This window comes from Hermetia illucens, chromosome 5, assembly GCF_905115235.1.
Source record: "Hermetia illucens chromosome 5, iHerIll2.2.curated.20191125, whole genome shotgun sequence".
Classification (NCBI taxonomy): Eukaryota; Metazoa; Arthropoda; class Insecta; order Diptera; family Stratiomyidae; genus Hermetia; species Hermetia illucens.
The window spans coordinates 61678200-61704054 of record NC_051853.1 but is presented as its reverse complement, the minus strand read 5'-3'; the positions used below and the strand labels follow the sequence as shown (position 1 = coordinate 61704054).

Here is a 25855-nt window from a genome sequence, read left to right as displayed (position 1 = left end):
AACTCAAAGTTGTAGTCTCCTATTCTTCCCGTTCGACCAGTGTGGTTTGATGTTGTTGGTTGGCTGGTTTTCGGTGCTGGCCTTGTCACCATATACTGTGTCTTGCCTTCATTAATGTGCAGCCCAAGATCTCGGGCCACCTGCTCAATTTGGATGAAGGTAGACATAAGGTATAAAGGTGGAAGGTAGGTACGTTAATCGACAGTTTTTGCAGTTTACATACAAGTGAGTAGATTAACATACTCCAGTAAAGTAATGATAGCATACCACCTTGGGTGTGGGGGGCCACACAGCAATCTTTGCGATAGCGTAGTATAGATAAACATAACTAAAATATGATCAATTAGCGTGCTCTTTGGTGGATCGTATAGTTTTTGGAAAGGCGCACAGTCAGACATCCCGACAATGTCGCAAATACTCCTATCGCGTACTCGGCTTTCAGAGTTGCGTTCTCTATCTTTGAAACCGAATAATGAAGAGCAGACTCACATCACTTTCTATTCTACGCTGGCAAGAATGTTGGTTTTCATTAAGTAGGTGCGACTTTAACGCTTTCTCGAGAAAGTGACGCTCAATAAGTCTCTTTATATATTTGAACGAGAATAATGTTCATCTAATTTGCTTCTAGCTCATTTGGTTTGAATATTCATTTTTATGATACCTTAATCTTCTCTGAAAAGGTAGGCACAGAAGCAAAAAAGATATTTCTTAGAGGTGGTTTGCGCCTTCCTTTAGCGTCGCTGAATAAATACCATCTATGCCAGGTGCTTTCAAATGCTTAAAGGATAGTTTTGCTACTTATTCATTTTCGTTGGTAACACCATTATTTGGAGTTCCGCTTTCTTTTGTAACATTTTCATGTTGAAAGGTTTGCAGAAATTGAAAAAAATGTCTCCCACTTGAAGAGTTTTGGTGCTTTTTGGTTTCACAAATACAATTTATTTTTATTGTTTTATTTTTTTTTTTATTGTTTTCCTAAAGTAATAGGACAATTTTCTCCAGAGGACATTATTATTATTAATAGGACAATCCTCTTCAAATGCACTCTAAAAGAGCATTCAAAGTTTCCAATTGAGTTCCTGTCGAGAAAAGAAACGGTAGTCGCTTAAGGAGCTTCACTACCAAAAAGTTGGACAGAATTCATCCAATTCATTCTTCTCCGACTTTGTATTACAGTTGTGCGTCCCTAATAGAGGCAAGTTAGTTGCAACGCTTTTCCTTTTATCGCTAACTTGGCATTGTAAGATGACTCCAGCTAGGTCCGGGGCATGGAGTTGTGTCCGTGTCGTTGCTTTCCACAAAGCAGGTATCAGGACCCAGGGTCTCAGTCTTGTGAAGTTTTCATCGTGCACGATCTTGGCCCCTTATGGAGCTTACCAGCTTGTCCCAATATCACGCCGAGAGTTCCGCTTTCTTGCGTCCAATTTCTCTGGATATTTCCACACCTGGTAATCGGCATGTACTCATTTCCAAGAAGCTTCGGCTTCTTCTGCAGTGCCTTTCGCTGCCATTGGTTGGTAGTTTTCGCACGTTCACGGTGTCTGGTCTGCGTGGATCATACCATGCATACCAATATTAGACCAGTTGCGTCCACCTAGCCAATTTTCTTTTCTTCAGCTTTTCTTGGTAGAGACGCATGCGTATTACAATACTTGTGCATTTTCGATATCCCAACATAAGCATAATCCGCTTTCGTGATGAGGATACCTTCGGGAGTAAGAGGGTTATTTTTTTGACTGCCCGGCAGACAACTTGTACATTTACCGGTGAATGTTTATGAGCGTTGAGACGTTACTAAAAGGTTTTGACTCTGGTAGACGTTAAGTTATTGGCGACGTTCTAAAGGGGTGAAATCGTGGAAGCAGACGGTTGAACGTAAGGCCGTTTATTATTGTGAGCAGTGGCAGACCTAAAGACTTTATCGCAAACATTCAGCATAGTAGCAATACTAACAAAGTCCTCTAAGCGTTTTTTTTAGATTTTAATGATAATACCGCACGATGGCTATGTGCCGCCTTGATCTCAGTGACATTTTCTTCAAACCGAGTCCTATATTTTGTTATAGACTTTTCTGCATGGCTAAATGTTCATTCAAATTTAAGGTACTTTGTGGGATTTGGAGTCAACAGTATTAACCAAAAAGAAAAAGAAACTGAACTTATAAACGAGTCGGGAAACTGGAAGCTGGACGCTTCAGGTGCGAAAGGTTTTGTGAATTGCGTATTACAATTCTGTTAGTAATAGTGCGATTTCCGCCAAATTTGGTAGGATCATGTTATAGCCTATATCACTACGAAATTTCGTGGTGCTAAGATGAACTTAAGGAGGGTTTTGCAGTCAGTTAGTAATTATATTAATATTATTACCTTTATTTGAACAGATATCGGTATGGAAGGTATTTCGGAGCCCAGACACCATATAGTGGCAGCCTCTTGATTTTTTTTTCAGGTTTTTGGGTTGGGTAGTTTCTGATCATTTTCGACCCCTCGCACTTCCCACCTTTCCAACAAATGTCAAACCTAACACCAGTTTCGGAAAGTAGTACTCGAGACCTTTCTCTTGATATCCCACATGACTGACTATATTTGGTGAACAACAAGTTTTCTCCTCCCTTAAATTCGACGTAAAAGCATGTAACTCACTGTATGCGTGAGCGTTCACAGTTCCCACCTTCCCATTAAATTTGGTGTCAATCGCTGCAACAGTCTCCGAGAAAAATGCGTGTGGCGGACAGATAGACTGTAAACCGTTTTTAATAAGGTTTTGTTTTACACAAAACCTTGAAAAGAACCCAAATCATTGGACATTAAAAAGAATTATGTCCGTTTTGTGTTGAATTTATTTTCTCTGGATTTGTGCTGATTAGTTGTATATTGAAGTGAAATTTTCATAACTTTGAGACAAGTTCGCGTAACGTTCGGAATCCAAACCTCTAATGAGAAGTGTCCAATGTTTACTTGAAAAGGTTATTTATGGATGCAATATGGCTCCACAGAATAGCAACATGCTGGACTACAAATATACGAAACATAAACATATGTATTCTATCAGCTCCGTTGAGAACCTGCCCCATGAATTATTTATGGAATATTATGTTTCCAGTTACAAACTTGTTGAAAGTCTTAAATAGGTCAGCAGGTGAATAACTATCAAAGGAAAAGAAAAAGCGAAAAAAGAAGAACCCGTCGGAAAATGAAAATCATTGCCATGTTTGTGTCACATTAATTCTGCATAAATTTGGTAACATACATATTCATGTTGATGGTGCCAAAAATGAAAAGAAAAGAACAATATTCAGTCCAAGAAGAACAGAAGGAAAACATTTTTGAATAGATGAACTAGCTTTTGTCCTGTCCGGTAGCTGGGTCTAGTGTGTCAAAGCAGAACTAACTAACAATCTGCACTTCAAAGTTGTTAAAGTTAATTTAGAAGATTGGCAGGTGCTACACGGAGTCTCACTCTCAGACAACCGATACTTAGAATTTAGTTTGTCTATTGAGGGGGACCAACCTGCAATAAACGGAATTCGAGGAAAACGGATTGGATAAAGTTCAGTGAACTTCTTGGGGACAATGTGCAGCCTGCGGAACCGCGAACTGCAAAAACTAGCAGTTAAAACGACTTCTGCGCAATATCTTTCCAGCGTGTCCTGCTCTGGTCTATGTGCCTGCATCTCGGCAGAAGGTTAAAGTAGTTTTCATACCTAAGGCTGGTAAAGATGACTAATTTCAGATAGATAAGTTTTATATCATCTTCGGTGAAACGTTTGTAGAAACTGGTTGAGCGTCACATTCGCGAGAAGACGCTAAGGTCGCCCTAATTGAACCATCATGTTTACCAGCGTATGTTTCAAAAATAGAGGACGCAATTCTTAAAGGTGAGCACGCGATAGGAGCGTTCGTGGACATTAAAGGGAGCATTGCCTTTCCAAAAATTTTCTGATGCCACCAAAGAGTAGTTTAATTAAGTGAATGATTTCAACCTGAATCTGAATGATCTTTACTTTCCAAAGAAAAGGGGTATAACCCTGCATCTCTCCAAAGAAGTGAAATATCTGGGACTTATTCTTAATATAAAGTTTCTTTGGAACAGTAAAAATGAGAACGTTTGCTTAGCTTATGTGTTATGTAGGCGGAATATGAATATATGTTGCTATCATTAGATCCGTGTCCGCTTATGCATCCGTAGTGCGGTGGATAAAGGGGAAACAAAACAGTTTTTACTGTGAGAGCAACTCTCGAATCCCCATACATTTGTTTGGTAGAAAATATTTCTATCCTTAAACGGCGAGGAAGCTGGGATGAACCAGAAAAAAGGCTGCCAGGTTTCATTGAGGTGTTCTACACCGATGGTGCAAAAGCAACATGGTTCTGAAGCGAATAGAAATGACAAGTGAGGTTTTCCATTGGGGTAATATGTCTGTCTGAATCGAAGAAACATACTTCACAGTTTATCCTGTCGAAAAGCAAGAAGACTGGCAAAGGTATTGTGGGCATTCTGGCTGGGCATAATTCACAAGATCTAATTGATGACGATTGTCATGTCAGTCACGCTTAAGTTCAAGGATATAGTCAGATAATGAAAATGATGAAGTGGATGCTCACCTTAGTTGGGATACCACCACCATACTGCGTCCTACCTGATCACACCATTTCGTCAAGCGGATTTCATACAACTGACCTGGTCCTCCAGGTTGGGGGTTCAGAACAATGTACTCAGAACCAAACCAAACATCATGTGCAGAGACAGGAGCCTCGGACAGAATTGATACCACAAAAACGACGGTGCAAACGAATAAATGACTACGGCCCTGAAATGTTAAATCACAAATCTGGTGCTTTCAAAGACCAAAGACCAACAGGTCAGAAAGTGCATACAAGCTCATGGTTCTAGCACTCCAGAAAACGAATGGGATTGGTTGCCAGATAACACCTTCGAAGTTATCTGGGAAAGGTGAGTTTGGAGTTGCTTTCATCGTAGATAGAGACTTTAAAGCAAATGCGGCAAATCGACTTTATACCTATGGATGAAGGATTGTCTGCGCTTTGCATTAAACCCAAGTTTTTTAATATACGACTTGTCAACATACACCCTCTAAACTGAAGCAAAAGATGATGAAGTCAAAGAGCAATTTTACGATAGCCAGGAAAGGCTATGGACTTCCTGCCTCCAAATGACGTTAAGATATTGCTCGGTGATTTCAACGCCAAAGTTGGGAATGAGGAGCCACATCGAGGAATGACCAGAGGGCACAGTCTCTATGATATATCAAATAATATCGGACGACGCTTCACTGACTTTGCAAACATCAGAAATTTAATTACAAAATCGACATGATGCCCATGCAAAAGCATTCACAAAAGGACATGGGTGTCCCCAGATGGCAACTTGCCCAAAAGAGCAAACTGCGACTCCAACCATTACATGGTAAAAAGCGTCTGTAAACCAACCTACTTTGAGGTGGGGCAGCTGAAAAATGATTTAATATCGGGAGAATACAAAACACAACTGGAAGGACGATTAGGCTCTGTTCCCAAAAATTTCACTGGGAGGCCTATAGATGGCACCTGGCATGACCTAAAATGCGTAATCGAATAATTGATGAAAATTTACGGCAACATCGCAAGCAAGAACACAAGTCAATCTTACAAAGTAGTGAAGAGCCTGAGGCGTTTCCATCGATCCAAAATCATTCTTTGTAGAAACATCATCATCATCATCAACGGCGCAACAACCGGTATCCGGTCTAGGCCTGCCTTAATAAGGAACTCCAGACATCCCGGTTTTGCGCCGAGGTCCACCAATTCGATATCCCTAAAACCTGTCTGGCGTCCTGACCCACGCCATCGCTCCATCTTAGGCAGGGTCTGCCTCGTCTTCTTTTTTTACCATAGATATTGCCCTTATAGACTTTCCGGGTGGGATCATCCGCATCCATACGGATTAAGTGACCCGCCCATCGTAACCTATTGAGCCGGATTTTATCCACAACCGGACGGTCATGGTATCGCTTATAGATTTCGTCATTTTGTAGGCTACGGAATCGTCCATCCTCCTGTAGGGGGCCAAAAATTCTTCGGAGGATTCTTCTCTCGAACGCGGCCAAGAGTTCGCCATTTTTCTTGCTAAGAACCCAAGTTTTCGAGGAATACATGAGGACTGGCAAGATCATAGTCTTGTACAGTAAGAGCTTTGACCCTATGGTGAGACGCGTCGAGCGGAACAGTCTTTGTAAGCTGAAATAGGCTCTGTTGGCTGACAACAACCGTGCGCGGATTTCATCATCGTAGCTGTTATCGGTTGTGATTTTCGACCCTAGATAGGCGAAATTATCAACGGTCTCAAAGTTGTATTCTCCTATCCTTATTCTTCTTCGTGTTTCTGTTTGACCAGTGCGGTTTGATGTTGTTGATTGATTCGTCTTCGGTGCTGACGTTGCCACCATATATTTTGTCTTGCCTTCATTGATGTGCAGCCCAAAATCTCGCGCCGCCTGCTCGATCTGGATGAAGGCAGTTTGTACGTCTCGGGTGGTTCTTCCCATGATATCGATATTGTCAGCATAGGCCAGTAGTTGGGTGGACTTGAAGAGGATCGTACCTCTTGCATTTACCTCAGCATCACGGATCACTTTCTCGAGGGCCAGGTTAAAGAGGACGCATGATAGCGCATCCCCTTGTTGCAGACCGTTGTTGATGTCGAATGGTCTCGAGAGTGATCCTCCTGCTTTTATCTGGCCTCGCACATTGGTCAGGGTCAGCCTAGTCAGTCTTATTAATTTCGTCGGGATACCGAATTCTCTCATGGCCGTGTACAGTTTTACCCTGGCTATGCTATCATAGGCGGCTTTAAAGTCGATGAACAGATGGTGCAACTGTTGTCCATTTCCAACAGTTTTTCCATCGCTTGCCGTAGAGAGAAAATCTGATCTGTTGCTGATTTGCCTGGAGTGAAGCCTCTTTGGTATGGGCCAATGATGTTCCGGGCGTATGGGGCTATCCGGCCTAGCAAGATAGTGGAGAATATCTTATAGATGGTACTCAGCAACGTGATACCTCTATAATTGCTGCACTGTATGATATCTCCCTTTTTATGTATGAGACAGATTATGCCTCGCTGCCAATCGTCAGGCATTGATTCGCTGTCGCATACCTTGAGCACAAGTTGATGAACCACTTGGTGTAACTGGTCGCCTCCATATTTAACCAATTCGGCTGTAATTCCATTGGCTCCTGGCGATGGACTGTTTCTCATAAACTTGGCGGTGGCAATATTTGTCCGTCGTCTTCAGTTGGCGGGACCTCCAACTCGCCGATGTTCTGGTTGTTCAGTAGCTCATCAAAGTACTCAACCCATCGCTCTAATATGCCCATTCTGTCGGAAATCAGATTTCCCTCTTTGTCTCGCCAGGATGAGCATCGAGGTGTATAAGGCTTCATCCTGCTGACTTGTTGGTAAAACTTCCGCGCCTGGTGCGGTTGCTCCCTGTACTTTTCTAGTTCACAGACTTGTTGGTTCTCCCAGGCTTCCTTTTTCCGTCTGTGAAGTCGCTTCTCCGCTCGACGGAGTTCGTGATAAGTCTCTGCGCGTGCCCGCGTTCGTTGAGAATGCAACATTACTCGGTATGCAGCATTCTTCCGTTCCGTTGCTAGCTTACATTCATCGTCAAACCACCCGTTCCGACTCCTTTTGCGGCTGGGGCCAAGTATGTTTGTGGCCAAATCAATGATAACGTTCTTCAGGTGATTGTGAAGATCATTTGTTGATGCTTCATCTCCAGGTCCTCTGTTGACCGCGGTTATTGCGGCATCCATTTCCCTCTTATAGGTGTCGCGGAGGGTTGTGTTGTGGATGGCTTCGGTGTTCACTCCCACCTGATTGTCAGAGGGGATTCTAGGTGATATTGTTATTCGAGCTCGGAGCACCATGCCAACGAGATAGTGATCCGAGTCTATATTGGCCCCCCTATATGTTCTGACATTCATCAAGGCTGAGAGGTGGCGGCGTTCCATCAACACGTGGTCAATTTGGTTGAAAGTGGTCCCGTCTGGAGAGGCCCACGTATGTTTGTGGACCGCTTTTCGCGCAAACCAGGTACTTCCAACAACCATTTCGAGTGACCCTGCTAATTGAATAGTCCGCAGTCCGTTATCATTTGTTTTTTCGTGTAAGCTATGGGAGCCAACGTATCGCCTGAATACGGGCTCCTTCCCTACTTGGCTGTTAAAATCCCCAAGTATGATTTTGATATCATATCTGGGACAGGCTTCGAGACTTCGTTCTACTGCCTCGTTTAAGGTATCCTTCTCTGACTCTGCAGTCTCCTCTGTGGGGGCGTGAACGTTAATGAGGCTTATATTTCTAAACTTGCCTCGCAAGCGCAGATTGCATAGCCGTTCACTTATGTTTTCAAAGCTGATAACAGCAGGTTTCATTTTTTGGCTGACTAAGAAACCTACTCCGAGCACATGGTTTACTGGATGACCGCTATAATATAAGGTGTAGTGGCTCTTCTCCAGGAAACCGGTCCCTGTCCATCGCATCTCTTGTAACGCTGTTATATCAGCCCTATATTGGGACAGGGTATCGGCTAGCTGCTCATCAGCTTCATCTCTGTACAGGGAGCGCACGTTCCATGAGAAAATGCGCAAATCGTTGATCCATTGTCGTTGCCGGGTCCGTCGTTTTAAAGTCAGTCCTGTCCGAGGCTCCTGTTGTGGCTTCGTAACAAGTTGTTTTCCGTGTAGGGTTGTCAGCCCTACCCAACCCCAACCTGGAAGACCAGTTGGTACAATTTGCCCCGTTTTTAGGCGCGGTAGACTCGCCTTCATCCTTCTCCGTCTGCAGCTTTTCGTTAAGAAAGAGCTCCCAGCGGTCACCACGTGGAGGTGGAGATAGGGATATATAGGGAAGATCATATATGCACATCCATATTAGTGGAACAAAAGTTGCATGTGGCCACAAAAGAGCTGCTGCTCAATAAGTCCTGCCAAATTGTCGCATATGTATACGATAGAAAGAACATTGCGCGATCTTTCACATCAGGAAAGTAGATTCTTATATTTTAGCTTGACATGCTTTTCACATCACGATTGTCAAAAATGAACAGAAGGGTTGCTAGCACTAGTTTAGGCTTTAAACTTAGACTTGGGTGATAAGCGCCAAGAGCCGCTGCTGCACTACTGGAGAATTGACTTTAAAATCGATGAAAACCGGAGAGTTCAAAGTAAGGAATTTAAGTAGTTGCACAGCGATGGATAAGAATGCGTCACACCCCTCACCAAAAATTCTTTGGCAGCGAGGAAGTAAGGAAGAAAGTAAGATAATCGCGGTAGCGGCAGAAATCGTAAGATATGTAAGATATGAAATGACTACTACTACGAAAAATGCTCGGATCATCATCATCAACGGCGCAACAACCGGTATCCGGTCTAGGCCTGCCTTAATGAGGAACTCCAGACATCCCGGTTTTGCGCCGAGGTCCACCAATTCGATATCCCTAAAAGCTGTCTGGCGTCCTGGCCTACGCCATCGCCCCATCTTAGGCAGGGTCTGCCTCGTCTTCTCTTTCTGCCATAGATATTGCCCTTATAGACTTTCCGGGTGGGATCATCCTCATCCATACGGATTAAGTGACCCGCCCACCGTAACCTATTGAGCCGGATTTTATCCACAACCGGACGGTCATGGTATCGTTCATAGATTTCTTCGTTATGTAGGCTATGGAATCGTCCATCCTCATGTAGCGGGCCAAAAATTCTTCGGGGGATTCTTCTCTCGAACCCGGCCAAAGGTTCGCAATTCTTCTTGCTAAGAACCCAACTCTCCGAGGAATACATGAGGACTGCTCGGATGCTATGGAAAAGTTGAATGAGGTGCACTAACTTCACCGAAAGAGGGAAAATATAATGAACTTAACAAATAAGACTTCCAGAAAAAAAGGAAGCTAAACAACGATTAGGCGAACATATAAAGGAAAATTACGTACGTGACGTATATAGGTATTATGTAAGGATAAGAATAAAAATATCATTAACAGCCAAAAGAGATGATTGAAATATTTCCAGAAGTTATTGAACCTCAACCATTCCAGACGTCCAATGGTGACATGCAGCACAAGACAGTTGGTGAAGTAGAAGCAGCTACACCTCATCAAAAATATAAGGCCCAGATACAGGCACAACAAATCAGTAAGCGATTATTACTATTATTATAAACTCAGCTGTGGAAATTGTAAAAGCATCTCTTATAGTTTATGCTCTACAAGATTATCAAAAGGTTGGAGCCGTACACGGCAAAAGTTATTGGAGAAAACCAGATGGAAGTTAAAATCTGGCGATCCAAAATGGGCTAAATATCCGTGGTTAAAAGCATCCCTATATAACGACGAAATTTATGAGCGATACCACGACCATCTGTTTTTGGATAACATCCCGCCCAATCTCACTTAATTCATATGGTCAAGGACGATCCAACGCGGAAGGTCAATAATGGCAATAGCTATGGTAGAAAAAGAAGATGTAGCAGACTTTGTCTCAGATGCAGCGATGACCTATACCGCCACACACCTTTTAGGGACTTCTAATCGGTAGACCTCAGCACAAAACCAGGATGTCTAGCAGACCAAAAGCGGATGCCGATTGCTGCTCCATCGATAATTAAGAAACACATGCTTGAAAAGAGGAGGAAATTCAAAGTTGACCCGCACTAAGCTTTTTGGCGGATGTATGTAGAATGCCAGGTCAACAACAATGGACCTAGAGCTTCCCACCAGCAGAAAAATGCGACCAGGTTTACGCGTGGATGAGGGGCGGATTTCGAATGCACACTGAAATGGATAGCTTCAATACCCTGCAGTTCCGCTGGATAACCTCTGAACCTTCGGCAGCAAGTATAAGATTGTGGTTCTATGTTTACGTTAGGAAGTTTACATGACGAAGAAGAACCAAAGTTATATATATCCGCTTTAAGTGAAAATTGGAATAACTTTTGATTTTATGTTATTGTTTTCAAATATTTGGCAAATGGATTTCTTCCAAGACCTTTCTATACACATACTAATTTACCTTACATCTGTTTGCCTTCAACATACTAACTATTACTGATTGTAAAACCTCTACAATAATATCTGCTATTCCTTGTCACACCATTTGGAATTAAATCTCATCTAGCAACTATTTATATTGCCCCCTGTCAAGCCTTCCATTTATGTCGATTAACTGCTGCCTCATCCGCAGCGGATGCCAGAATGTTTTTCAGAACCTTATTATGCAATCGAATTGGAAGACTCTTCACACTCGTATGTACCTGGAGTGCGTACAGCTACTTTATGAATATAGCAAATTATCATGCTTTCAAAAGGATCTGACATATCTTATTTGGCATATATACAACCATAAGTATCTATGATTGGATTCAAATTCAATTTCAATTAAATCGGCCTCATCTTAACATCCAGAGGGGCAATCTTTTCTAATTTAGAGAACATTAATGGGATACTACGGAGGATTCTAATCCGGAGCGGTTCACCCACTAGTCTGTCTACGAATTGCCCTCAATTGATACCGTTTATTCGACTAAATTTATTTTGATGGGGAACAAGTATTCGTACTTTAAGTGAACGAACTTGATTCATGTACTCGTAAATATCTTAAATGTAAATCGTCACATAATTACCTGTCCAGATGTGTAATATCGTGATATGATGCCTTTGGCGAACTCGCCTCCAGCCTCATGCGGTCGTGGTGTTTGCAGATGGTAAGCATCTCCGCAGACTCCACACTGGCCTCCATTCTGCTCCCATTGGACCGCATAACCTCCGCAAAACAGTTCGTTGTCGTTATAGTTAACTGGATTCGGATAGCCAAATCTCCACATGGCATTCCTCGACGGTGGATCCATGAGTCGTCCGTGTCCGTGCGTTGGCTGCGTCGTCCATTGCATGACCTTTGTCGATAAAAATTCAATTTAAGAATGATTGAGTTAGTAACCTATAATAAGTAATTGTTATGTAGCCCTCCGTGCAAGATATGTAGTGATTTGCCATCACTTCCCAAAACAGTTGGGGGCAGCTTTTATGAAGGCCGCTCCAGATTGGAGGCACGGATGTAGTGGATTTTAAAGATACTTCCGAGCTCCACGGAGATTGTGCAAATAATGTTTAACAAGTTAATTCCGTACCTGAAGTGTTAGCAGGCATAATTTTGCCACACTACCGACTGCGTTCGACATCTGTAATTGAAAAAAAGGTAACTGAATTAATTAAAGGGATTTTGATATTGATGGAAAATAAAAAAACATATTCAATGACAATATGGTGCTAATTACAATATTCGTAAGTTGTGGTAATTACCTTTACCTGTGTTTTGTACGTATTTTCTGGAATGGTGAAGGAAAAAGTGAAGAATGTTATATTTCAAGGTAATGTTTGGCCTCCGTTTAAATTGGATAGTCTCTTATCGAAAATCTGAGGTGTAAGGATACTTGGTTCATACCGTGAAGGCAATTAGTGTCAATAAGTTGAGACTGCTTCAAATTAATCAGTTCGGAAGATTTTTTTAATCATTACTTGAGATACAAAGCATATAGTACCAGTTATGATTGTCGTTTCCATGACTCTTTGGAGGGGTATTCCAATAAAGTTGCACTCTTTGAACCTTCATTATATTTTTGGGAATATTTCACTACGATAAAGGCATAATGTAAGGGTAAGGTGTGCTTGGCTTGGCGCAGATATGGCGTTCCTATCAGCGAAGCGAACGCTAAGACAAAACTTCGGGAACCTTTTATGGTGCTTTTACCATTATACATTTAGACCCACCGCGTGGCAGTGTTCGTGGTGATCAGTTCAACCAAAACATTAGTCGGAAACCGGAAGTTCCATGCTTTAGGCACCAAAGGTTTTGTGAATTTTTATTTCTACATAATGTGTAGCGTATATGCGTTGAATATACCCAATGTCCAATGATATTGACATTTTGATTTGTAGGGAGCAATAATTTGACGGGAAAGGGGTAACTTTGATCTAATATAATTTTGTAAATGATCGTAGGATTTCCACCAATTTTATTACTGCTCTAGGATGAACATAAAAATTGTTCGCAGTAAATTTACAAAATTAAATAATATGGGCTATTATCGACTTTGTTTGAGTCGATATCGCTCCTCTCCTTTAAAACCAATGTCAAAACTAACAATTGTTTCGAAAAATGCTAATTGAGCCTTTTAATTTGATACCCCATATGATTATATTTTGTGAAAGAAAAATTCTTCTCCACTCTTTCAGGTACATGGATACTCCGTTTTAAGTTTAAGTAGTAAAGCAATGTAATTCACTGCATAGTTCTAACCTTTCCGCCTAACTTCTTGGCAATAGGGGCAACCGTGCCTGAGAAAAGTACGCGTATCAGACAAACAAACAGACAGGTAGGTAGTGAAGCGATTTTAATAAGGTTTTGTTTTCCAAACCTTAACTAATTCGAGATCTGCTTAGACATTACGGCTTGTTAGCAGACATGAGAAACTGTTGGGTATTAAATCCAGAGATTAAAAACTCGTCGAGGGATTTTTTGGGTTCTGATATCTTCATATATTTACTACATCCCCGACTGCCTGACTAGGAAAACATTATTTTCTAAAACTGGCTTATTAGAAACCTATCGTCAGATCCTATCTACCGCATTGGGGGTTCCCAAAACAGTTGTGTTCACTCCATTCAGTTTATTGGAGTTCAAAGTTATGACGTTTGAAGGCCCAGTCGTTCTAGCGTTTTATGAATGACGTAATACGAAGTACATGACAGCGTCAGGGAACGTGGTACACCTCCGGTTGCTGCTCCAGCGGGTCAGAAATTTCGGCGTAATCATCAACGTAGTACACATTTGGGACTAGTGAAATGGAGCATCTCGGGTACGTCATCAAATATCGCCATATTTGCGCGGATAGAGGCGATCAAAGACTATAAGCGCTCAGGAACCGTAAAGAGCTTTCGCTGATTTTTAGGATTAATAAGCTGTTACCGATCGTTCCCCAAGGCAACTGAAATGCAGGCACCACTAAATAAACTTCTATGCAAATCCGGAAGCAAATGCATCCTGTGGGCCATCCGAAGCCGAACGTTGCAGAGACTCAATAGTGGAGACAACATAACTGGTTCATTTTCACCATTAGACCGTTCATGGCAGGAACGATACGTAGAACTGTTTTTGGAGCATACAATCGCTGCGCTCACCACAGTAGTCGAATTGATCGGGAAAAAGTTCATCTGGCGGATAGTGCATCGCGACATGCAATTGTGGTTCCGAGCAAGTGCTAGTTGCCATCATATGCTCGGGAGGTTTGCAAGAAGTGATTTTTAGCCGTTCTGGATCAACATTTTCAATACTTTCACTTGGGCATTGTTAGACCGTTTCCACAGTCAGAACACTGCTTGATCATGCTGGATTGGATATCGAACTACGGAACATCGTTGGTCATGACCACTGACTAGAGTCCCCAATTTTAGTCGATGCATGACATCGTATCACCTAACCTTTAATGGAATGATCGAGCTATGGCACTGCACCCTAAAGTCTGCGATCATGTTTCACGAGGGCAGTAGCTATTCGGTTGATATCTTGTCCACTGTCTTGTTATGGTGAATTAGTTTTTTACCGGTCAACAGCAGACCCAGTAAATGGGGCAATATTGTGATTAAGCGTAGAGTGGTTTACCGGCACCAACATAGACGAGTGTGATATCACCTCTTCCTGACAGCATATGAGATTGAGACAGATATCGTGCCAAAAAACGTACGAAGTAACTGCGGACCTATTGGATATGTTCCAGTATCAAGCGATTTAAACGGCCCCTTCGCGACAAAAAACACTGAAGTCAGCCTCCTGGGCAGCTTAGTTGGTCCATTCTCCATCAGTCATCGACAGCGACCTTACTGGGCAAACAACTCAACGACTAAACGAGGTCATCGGTAGTCAGGTTACCGATCAATCGTCTACCGAGGGCATCACCGGTTGAATCCGTAGAAACAATAAACAAAAAAGTTTTGGATGACATCGAATAATGTTGATAATGCCATTGATAGCAATACTCAGAAGAAAGTGATGTAGCGGCTGCATCTATAGTAACTTTTAGAAGTTCATCGCTATGTTTGCGGTGCCGTTGCTGTCATTTGTTAAATACGAATATGTCAGTTTGTCGATCTGTTCGACTTCAGCTATCCAAAAAAGAAAATATCGTTTTTGTCAAATCATTAGCTTTGAATAAATTGTTGTTTCCATTCAAGTTAAAACTGTTGGGATTAATCTTATTTGCATTCTGAACACCAAGAACGAAACAGCAGTGGAACCGGAGGATGCAAACCAGTGGTTCAGCGCCGATCACATCTGCGAACCGAAAAAGTGCTGCTAATTAATCACCATGAGAAAGGCAAAGCAAAAACAGGCGAATATTTCTTCAGTTTTCCTGATCAGTTGGATATTGAAATTTGCCAGAATGGGTCCGGTTTGAAGAAGGAGAAAAAACCTCTTTTGCCAGAACAACGTGCCTTTTCACACAAATGATTATTTCAGGGATACCACCGCAGCCATATATCTTAAGAATATAATAATGATTCCTTCGTGCTCAACAGCAATCCGGGTTATATTCTTCATCGACACTCCGTCTTTACAAAAGTCACACTCGACGTTCCGAATACCTGTCAAGAACCGAACCAAAAATCATTCATATCCGAATTTTGTCATTATTTTCATACGCATTCTTGACAACCCTATTCGCCACACCGTTCAAATAACCGTGACTCAAGCGGGGATTGTCAAGAACTGTGGAGCAACTGACATAGTACACGCAGCGCGGTTGCTCATGGAAAAACATCTTGAGTCGCCCTCTTTGCTTTTCTTTTGTCGATCTGGAGAAGGCGTCTGACCGTATGCCACACGAGCTAACCTGGTATGCTTTGCGACAATACCTAGTACCAGAAGAACCCATGCGCTGGATTAAATTACTCTATCGCGATCCGAAAAGCGCTTCATATCTCCGTTGGTATTTATCAGGAAAGTACCCTCTCACCACTCTATTTTGTTCTTGTTTTGAATACTGTCACACGGGAAATCCTACGTCCAGCAACCTGCGCACAGCTGTATGCCGATGAAGTTTTCCTAGCTTCTCATGGCCTGATCTTGAGTAACTTGTTCAAAAATGGATCGCCTGATGCAATATGGTCTCAGATTGAATCTGAATGAAATTGAATTTTTGACGACCGATCCCCATGAAACCGGTTCTTTCACTGCTAGTGGCAGAACTGAGTGATTTAAATATCTCAGATCAATGGAATCAGCCAATGATGAATTACGTCATGAAATTGCTTCACGTGTTAGCGTAGCCTAGATTAAGTAGCGTTTCATAGCTGGCGTTCTTTCTGATCGACGTATCAAAGAATGTCTCAGGTTTTAGCTAGTTTCTTCTGCCCTTTTGGCATCTGAGTGTTGGCCCACTATAAAAGACAATAAATGGCGTCCGGTGCCAATGGAGATGAAAATGTCACCTTCGACTAGTGGCATAGCATGCCGTGATCTTATCCGACATCAGCATATACAGCGCACCGATCGTGCAAGTATTGCAAGAGAGGCGTCTTCGATGGTATAGTGACGTAATTAGCACTAACGAAAATTTAATTGCCAAGATTGGTCTGAACATTGATGTCGATGGGAAAAGACCAAAAGGCCCGTCGGAACGACGGTGGCTCGATACGCTAGATGGTGATCTGGAAGCCTTGTGACTATATCCAGATCAGGCCTTTGGCAGAATTAAGTGACGCAGCCAATCAAGACAAGCCGACCCAGCTTCTGAAAGGGAAAAAGACTGAAAAAGAAGAAGATATATTGGCAAAGACGATCCTTTCAGTTCAAAAACATAACCGTATTTGCCAATATATGGACGCGTTTGATGCGTTGTGTAAATTTTTAAAATCTATCGCGCAACGGAAACATTTGCGGAATGTGTTGTGCTGTATATGGTTGTGTTGCGCTACGTTCCACAATATTTTTCAGTTGACGGTTGAAATATATTTTTGGTAAAGGTGGAATTTTCAATTTTCCTCATTCTCGAAGGGATGAAAAGTTTATATAGAGGGAAGGAGGAGGTACCTCCTCTTAAAACCCGATGAAAACTCGTGGCGCCACTTTTGCTTTAAATTTTTTTTAAAGGGGAGTCACCCGCTCCATGAAGGTTTTTCACCCTACCCCTTACGTGAAGAGGATAGAATAGGGAGGATATGTAGACCAAGTTTGCATCGGGTTTGGAGAGGGGGCACTGGTTTCGTCCCCTCCATTAACTCCTCATCCTCTTCGAGGATAAAGTTTCAACTTTTACCATAATTTTACCTAGAGTTTGGGGTGAACCTAGATATCAGATATCGCAAAGTATCAAACAACCTTTGCCTAGGAGATATTGTATCCCTTAACTGTGTGTTTTGTTCATACAGTGGAACTTCGATAATCCGTATTTCCGCTTGATTCGTACGCATTTGCCGGTTCTCAGGGTTACTTTTCGTAATTTTATTCCTGCGATAATTCGCAACAATTAGTTACAGAGTGGGTCGAATGATTAATCTAGGTGAAATAAATCCAGCTGAGATAATTTGTTTTGATGTACACAAGTAACAAGTAGTCTCAGGCTCATGGCAGTTATGCAAACATTGAATTCAAAAATTTGGTATAAGTGAGTTAGTATCGGCTGTGGAAGCTATGTTTTTTCATTTAGTTACGCGCCACCTAGCCTCTTCAATTATTTTTCAAAGATGGAAGATAAGTGTATATTTAGGGATTTGCACGTTTTAAATGTATAATTCGTGATCTTAATTGCGTGTTGCGGTCGACATATTTACAATGACCGAATTCACGTCCGAACAAACAAATTGATTTTAGCCAATCAATTTAATTTAGTTTATTTCCCGAATACGTATTTCGGCAGCAACGTGTTGCCTTCTTCAGCGGAACAAGCCTAACCATAAGGATATTGTGAACTCTCTAAATATATACTACCTATTTTATAACTATATTTCAATTCTTAATTACCATATCCCCTTTGTGGTATTAGTGAATACAGATATGAGGCGTGTAACCCGTATCTATATTCAGCCGGTGCTCCTGAGTCTCTCTTTTCCAAAAAAACGAAAAACTCTCTTAAGGGTCCAATTTGTTGACCTTGACCTCTTTCAGCACCGTTACCTTCACCGTTTTAAGGTTATATTCTACCTTATTACCTCAGCTTCTTTTAAATCTTCCTTGACCCGATTGTTGACTAGCTGTTTGGTTTGCCCTACATATGTAGAAGGGTAATTTTCACAAGACATGTTGTAGATGCCGCTTTTTTCCTCTTTCTTTCTTTGGGTATTTTTCCTTGACTAAATGCGTTTTGAGCTTGTGAATTCTGCTTGATCTTACTGCTTCGAAGCCTTCTTTGGCCAAGATGTTAAATTCTGCTGCCTCGTTGTGTGTCTATCTTCATCCTCTTTTCAACAGTTGTTAGGCGATTTCGTTCCTTTGTACTTTGCACTTTCCTAATTAAACTCTGGATTAGAGTTGGCCGAAATAAATTTTTTGTAGCTGTATCTACAATGTACGCCTTTTCTGTTGAAACCTTCCTTTAGTGAGTGGTATACACAAAAGTCTTTGCACCATGGATCGGTAGGACAGAGACAGTTATTCCTCTTTAGCACTTTGATGTCAAGGAAGGGGATGCCACCGTTTGATTCTTCTTCCATCGTGAATTTTATATTAGGGTGCCAATCGTTGATTTGATCCAGTATAATTTGCTTATCCCCCTCTTTTACAATGGTCAGAACGTCATCCACATAGCATAATCAAACTCTACGTTTGGTCATCTGTCAGTCTATTTTCTTTTCTAGGCCTGCCATGAAAATTTCACTTAATAGTGGGGATAAGGGGTTACCCACCGCTGTCCCTTTGGTCATCTTATAAAATTTATTTCAAAAAATAAAATAATTTTCAGAAGCGCATGTCGTCGCTAGTTCGGTATATAGTTTGGCCTTTCTTTTACCCTCTGGAGTACTGACGTGCTGTTCGATCCATTCTTATAGCATACGTAGTGCTTCTTTCACCGGAGTGCTTGGGAATAGTCTCTCTACATCGTATGAGACCAAGATTTCATACGGCACTTACTGTTGTGGTGTTACTACTAATTTCCTGCATTTCACAAATCACCCAGTTGGTTATGTTATACGTTGGGGAGTTCGTATTTGCTATTATCTCCCTCATTTCTTCCCCGACTTCGTAAATTTTTGGTTGCCATTTAATTCTCGGAAACGCCAGGTTAGGCATTCTAAGCTGTGTCATGTTTGGCATAATTGATTTCACTGCCTTTTTCACTCGTTTAATCGAATTCGGCAATGGATTGGTTCTTAATACGAAATACCCTTCAGATTTTAGTTTTTCGAATATTCCTCTGTCATATTCCTGTTTTTCCATGACTACTAACGCGTTACCTTTATCCGCTTTAAAAATCTTTGGTTGGATAGGTTCTGAGAACGAGACCTGTTTCACTTTTTGGGATACAGATTTTGAGCCCTCACTTCTCTATGTTTCACCCAATATCCGACACGAGATCATTTTCGGAAAGTACTGATCAAGTCCTTTTGTTCGACACCCATGAGGGACAATGGCCATATTTGGTGAAAAAAAATGTAGGCCACCCTTTCACTTGTATTGGGAGCCTCCCCTATAACTCAACACAAAATGGCGCTACCAGCTATATGCATGAAGTCCAAATTCAAAAAGGAGCTTTGGTTTTAATAAAAACGGTAATAGAGTAAGCTTTGTTTAATTTAGCAAATTATCGTGCAAAAAAGTTGCTTTTACCAATAGCTTCTGATGATTGATCGGTGTAAAATTTGCTGCAGAATGGGTTAACAAAATAATTTCTTCATCTACATTGGTCATTCAACCCACTGTGCTTAAATCCGTTGACCATACGAATTATCGGGATTCTACTGTATATTATCCACATATACGTATATCCACATACACGGGTATACCATTTGCAAAAAATCTCCGAAAGTATTTGGGTCTAAATCGCCCTTATCTTTAGCCATTCATTTTAGCACTGAAATGCTGTTTGATTGGCACTTGTAAAAAAGATTGTTTTCGTTGATGTATTCAGCGGCCCAATTAAAGAACAATATTGCAGCAAGTCCTTTAAGCCTTCTTGATTGCGCACTTTCTCCATATATATTTTTTTGATAGAGCCCATGTCTATTTTTGAATCGCTGTAGCTAACCATTACTTCTTCTGAAAGCAAGACAATTTATTCGTTTTGTCAGTGCCCTTTTCTTCAATATTGGCCCGCCTATTGGAAGATACATAGCTTCCTCTCGCTAAACTGAACCACTCGAAAACAGCTTTATTAACTGTTTGATTTTTGCATGTTCTATTTCTTTTAACACCTTCAGTAAACTAGCGTCTCCAAACCTGGATTTATCTGCCTAAATGGTAGATAAATTACTATGGAGAGTTTGAAAGTAAACAGCAAATTTGTCTGTTTAGCATCTTTCCCAGTTTCCTTAATCAATCGTATTTTCGTAGAGAGAGAGAGAGAGAAATCTTTCAATCTCCAAAAACAGAAATCGATATTGTTTATGAAGTTATTATATTTTGCATAAAGCCTTATAAATAGATACTTTATGGCCACATTTAGTACACCGATAGAGATCAAATCCGGGGTCAATCATGCACAAAACTTGGTCCGAGATGAGAGATCCATCTTTCGGAGGTGTGAGCTTAGATCTTACTAGATTTCTGGCAAATATTTTCAAAATCTACGTAAAGAAGCAATTGCTCCTACTATTTATGCTCGGGGAGAATTTCATGGAATATGGTTTACTCTGTTGGAACGTTCGCAATATGAATAGAATCGAAGTTTTATGAGAACTTCTCAAAGAAGATTTAGGATATAACAACAAAATTCAGGCAATCCAAGTAACGAAATAGTTCGGATGTATGGTTGACGTTTGCAAAGAGTACTCACAAGCAGAAAAGAATCGAGAAGCTGAGAATTTAGAGTGGCATTTTTCGAGGACAACAAATTCAAAGAACAAGTCATTAATTTCAAAGCAATAAATGAACGACTGTGTGCCACCCGTATCAAAACTAGACAAGTGAGCTGCCATGCACGAACAAATGAAAAAGATGACGCAGTCGAGGATGTGTTCTAAAACACTCTGGAACGAGTTTATGATGTATCGCCTTCTAACGACATAAAAATAGTCTTAGGGGATTTCAACGCCCAGGTTGGACGAGAGGATTCTTATCGAGGTTTAGCATGAAGGCATGAATGGCAACAAGCAACGTCTTATTGATTTCGCAAGCAGTAAAAACATGACGACAAGCTTTACCTGCCTTCCACATCGCGACACTCGTAAAAGGACATGGGCGTCAGCAGATGATCGCTCATTCAGTAAAATTGACCAGTTCTAATCGAAAAACGGAAGCAAACCAGTTTGACGGATGTACGGTCACCACATGTTAGTGAGGACGAAGTTTCAATATCGGCCAGCGAAAACATACGTATTACGCGAAGTAGAGTAGGTCTCAGAAATTCGACGTTGATAATTTTAGAGACAGGCGAATAACAGCTGCATACACTGCAGAGCCCTCCAACTACTTCAGCAGTACATCGCTAGTCGAACTAGATGTCGAAGCAACGTGGCCAATCGGCTTGGAAAACAAAAGGAACCTGTAATGATTGGTTCGACGAGGAACGTCGTGATGCAATCAATTAAAGGAACCAATCTTATCGTAAATACATAGAACACAACTTATGACGAGCTTAGACGAATAGCATACTAGACGTGCAGGAGAAACCCCGAAAATACAACAACGACAGAATATTAAACGTTGACAACTACATGAAAAATAAAAATGTAGGAGCCGCATACGGCGCAGTAAAAGACTTCGTATGGGGCTATAGACCGTAGACAAGTCTCTGTAAGGATGACCACGAAAACATTCTAGGTAACCCTGACGACATCTAGAAAAGATGGATGGAATACTTTAAGAAGCTACTCAACCGAGTGGAAGCACCAGCGAAAAGTACAGTTTCGACGAACCCGGAAGTTATAAACAACACAATGGTTGAATTTCGTTCTATTGAAGAGAAGAGGTGAAAGCAATTCTCCGCGACTAAAATCTAAACAAGGTCGCGGGATTCGATGGTATTCCAGCTGAACTATTACAGAGGGAAGACAATTGCCATGATAATGTCCCCCATAAATTTATTTTAAAAATTTTGACAAATGAAAAATTATTTGATGACTGCCCCCAGAGCGTAATTTGTCCTATAAACAAAAAGGGAGACAAAGTTACCTGTGGCAATTACAAAGGTATTTCATTGTTGTGCACGTTCTACAAGATCCTGACGAAAATCATCCAAGCTAGATTAGAGCCATATACAGAGAAATTAATTTGTGGTTTTCGAAAAGGACGATCCACGATGGCCTAATTTTCACGGTCAAATAACTACTGGAAAAGGCTACGAGTCCGATATCGATGCCCATCAGTTCTTCGTCAACTTCCTTCAAGCGTATGATAGCATCAAACGAGAAGCACTATATCGTAGGTACCAGGAAAAAGGGGTACGTATTATGGAATTGACGATGGATAGGACTGACTCCCATGTAAAGGTATTTGCCAAGCTAACGCAATGCTTCAAAAAGAACTGCGGATTAAAGCAAGGAGATGGACTGGCCCCCATGCTTTTTAACCTAGCCCTTGAATATGTTATCCACAAACTGGAGTTAGATACCACAGGAACATCGCTCTACAAATCTTAGCAAATAGTGGGAACTGCTGACAACATAAATTTTATGGCACATTCAATTCCAGACGCCAAGGAAGTATTCTTAAAATCAAATGAAGCAGCGCAAGAAGTCGGCCTAAGAATTACTGAAAAGAAATTAAAATTCATGACCCAATTAAGAAGACAAGCCTAAATACGACAAAATCTGACAATGGGCGATTTTAATTTTGAAACGTGGACTACTTTGTGTACCTAGGAGTAAATATAGCGAAGACTGGTTATGAAAAAGACGAACTTCAGCGACGAATAATGATGACCAACAAATCATACCACTCAGTCCTACGGATAACGAAAGGCAAAAGGGTGCACAGGAAAAGTGAGCTCCGAACCTACAAGACCATAATATGACCTGTGTTACTGTAAGGCGGTGAAGCGTGGACTCTAATGCAGGCAGGCTCTAATGCACTAGAGAAGTCCATCGACATATTCGAACGCAAAGTTCTACGTTGAATACTTGAATCAGTAACAGATGAAGCTGACTAGTGAATTTGATGCAACCATGAGTTGTACCAGCTTTATGACGAACCAGCAGCATCGGCGATGGTAAAGCTACGAAAATTACAGTGGACCGGTCATGTAGAACGGATGGACGGCAATCGAATTCCAAACAGGGTATTCAAAAGCACACCCGAATGACTCAGTGGAGGGGGCCAGTAAAAAGCTGTTGAAATTGTCCAACTGAAGGATGCGATCGAAGGATCGAGATGGTTAGACGAGATCTATCTTGGAGACCAAGGGCCGGTTTGGCCAGTCACGCCATTGAAGAAAAATAATTTCAAGGGAAAGTGTCTGAGCTTATTGATTATTTAGTGATGCGACCATGGATAGTGGCTTTGATGTACAGATCATGTCTATGTATTAGTAGGTCTTTCTGGGGTACTTAATTGTTTTCGGAGTTTGCTAATTTTCTATACCTCTTTAAAGACTAGTATGATCGGAACATGAATCTGAAAATCTGTACTTTTTGATATCTTGCTGCAAATACTAATTCCGGGAACTCATCATAAGTACTACCGAGGGTTTCAATGTTTAAACTGTTTCTACGGTTGATTAAGAATAGAATGGCCGCCAGGAAATCGGAAATTTTGTTCGAATCGAATAAAATTGACATTTACACTTTAAATCACTCCACCTCCTGCATTTTTTCTCCAAGCTTACCCGTTGGAGTACGTGCAAATCGACAAAAATCTAAAAAGGTTTTCATAATCGCCGACGATAATGCATTATGTGGACACGCGGACATGCTTTTCATCGGCTGTAATCTGTTAAAATTTTATCTGGGTCATTACAGTACGAGTACAACATTTTTCGATACATTTCCAAACCGCAGCACGTTTCTCGTGTCATTTCACCGGAGTACGATTTCAGTTTTATTGAAAATTTGCATTTACTAAATGTTGTAATTACTCGCTTGACCGGAGGAGACAACATTTCGATTTTCCATTAATTCCAATCCGTTGATATCAGATCGATGCGTTTATAATTCTTTTTGGCGAATCAATTGGCTTTCATGCCTTAAGAGAATTGAGTTTATTTTGTAGTAATTTATCATCTAAATATGTCGCTTTTTGGAAAGCTTGTAAACGTTCACATCACGCTATAATTACATAACTGAGACCAGGGAATGGTGATCATGTGAAAATATGTGCATAAGAATTTTTGCCTGCTCTGCTATAAGCTCAAGTCAATCGATCACCTCAACTAGATGCAAGGTCCTTCCATATGATTTTAATAAAATTTACTAGAATAAAACTAATTTAATTTATTTGGAGTTTATTTTTGGAAAATTTCTGCGAAATTTAAAGTTACTTTGGGAAAAAAACAAACAGTCGGAAATTTTCCAAGAAAACAACGAAATATTTCTCCATACAGATCATCAAGGGACATGCTGAGAGATTACTGTTCAAACGTAGCAAATGTTATAAATCTTAAATATAAGTATATTTACCGTTTCGTAGATGTATGTCAAGGAACGAAAGATCAACAACCACCTCTTGACCACATAATAATAACCTTTTTGAATCAAACAAACAAAATCATAATAACGAAAGCCATTTACCTACCCACATTTGCTTTAAAGTCTTTCTTATTCAAAACACCAGGAATTCTAGCAAAAAGCTGGTTGGAGCAGCATGGGTTGACCAATTTATGGTGGACACCTTTGCGCTGACACAATTTGGGGGAAAAGTGTCTTATTAAGATGTCGTCAAATTTATCTTGGATCTAATGGGCCGAAATGACTACCACAGATGTTAGTTAGCAACACATTATTACACGAAATCTCTGAATGTTAGAACATTAATTTAAGATAAAGTTTTTATTAGGAAAGTGTTTGGAGTTTTGATGTGCTCGTGACTCAAAAGCCGCAAGATTTTTATGTCACGTTTTTGTATTTCAAAAAGTAGTTACACTTTTGACGAAATTTTGATTAATGGATAAGTTAGTGAGATCCAGGCATAAATGACGTCGTAAACTTTGTATTATCAACTGATCATATTCCACTAGTTCTAGACCTAACAACTCCAACCAATAAAACGATTATTATACTGCGAATTTTTTGAAGTCATACTTAATGTTTAAGCGAACGTTATCTTGTTGTTCTGGGGGGATGTTTTGCTTTACAATTTCGAGAAAATCGGGAAGATACAAATACAGGCAAATTGGCTAGATCAGAGGCGACCAAACCATCAAAGGACTCCAAAGCAAATATTTGTATATTTCCTCAGTTTACATGGCTCACGACCGATCAGCTCCGCCAGAAGAACTGTAACATTTGACGACCATCATAGCTGGAAACAGGGTCAACCTGTTGATAGGCTGCGACGTCAATGCAAGGCATACGCTTTGGGGCAGCTCGGAAATCAACAAAAGAGGTGATCCATTCTTTGATTTATTATTAATGCAAATCTATCGGTGTGTAACAGGCGCCCTACACTAACTTTCCATTTTCCGAGCTCGATTAGGAGCGATTAGGACGATGTCCTTGATA

The 25855-nt window shown here is 41.0% G+C and overlaps 1 protein-coding gene across 1 annotated transcript in view; it reads right to left on the bottom strand.

Annotated features, from left to right (window-relative positions):
• Window positions 1–25855, bottom strand: part of LOC119657455 — a 126599-nt gene that overhangs the window by 21238 nt on the left and 79506 nt on the right. Inside the window, exons 2-3 of the mRNA XM_038064369.1 lie at window positions 12181–12231; window positions 11677–11946 (exon numbers count right to left, since the gene is read on the bottom strand). Coding sequence (XP_037920297.1) covers window positions 11677–11946; window positions 12181–12231 — 321 coding nt within the window. The remainder of the gene's footprint in view (window positions 1–11676; window positions 11947–12180; window positions 12232–25855) is intronic.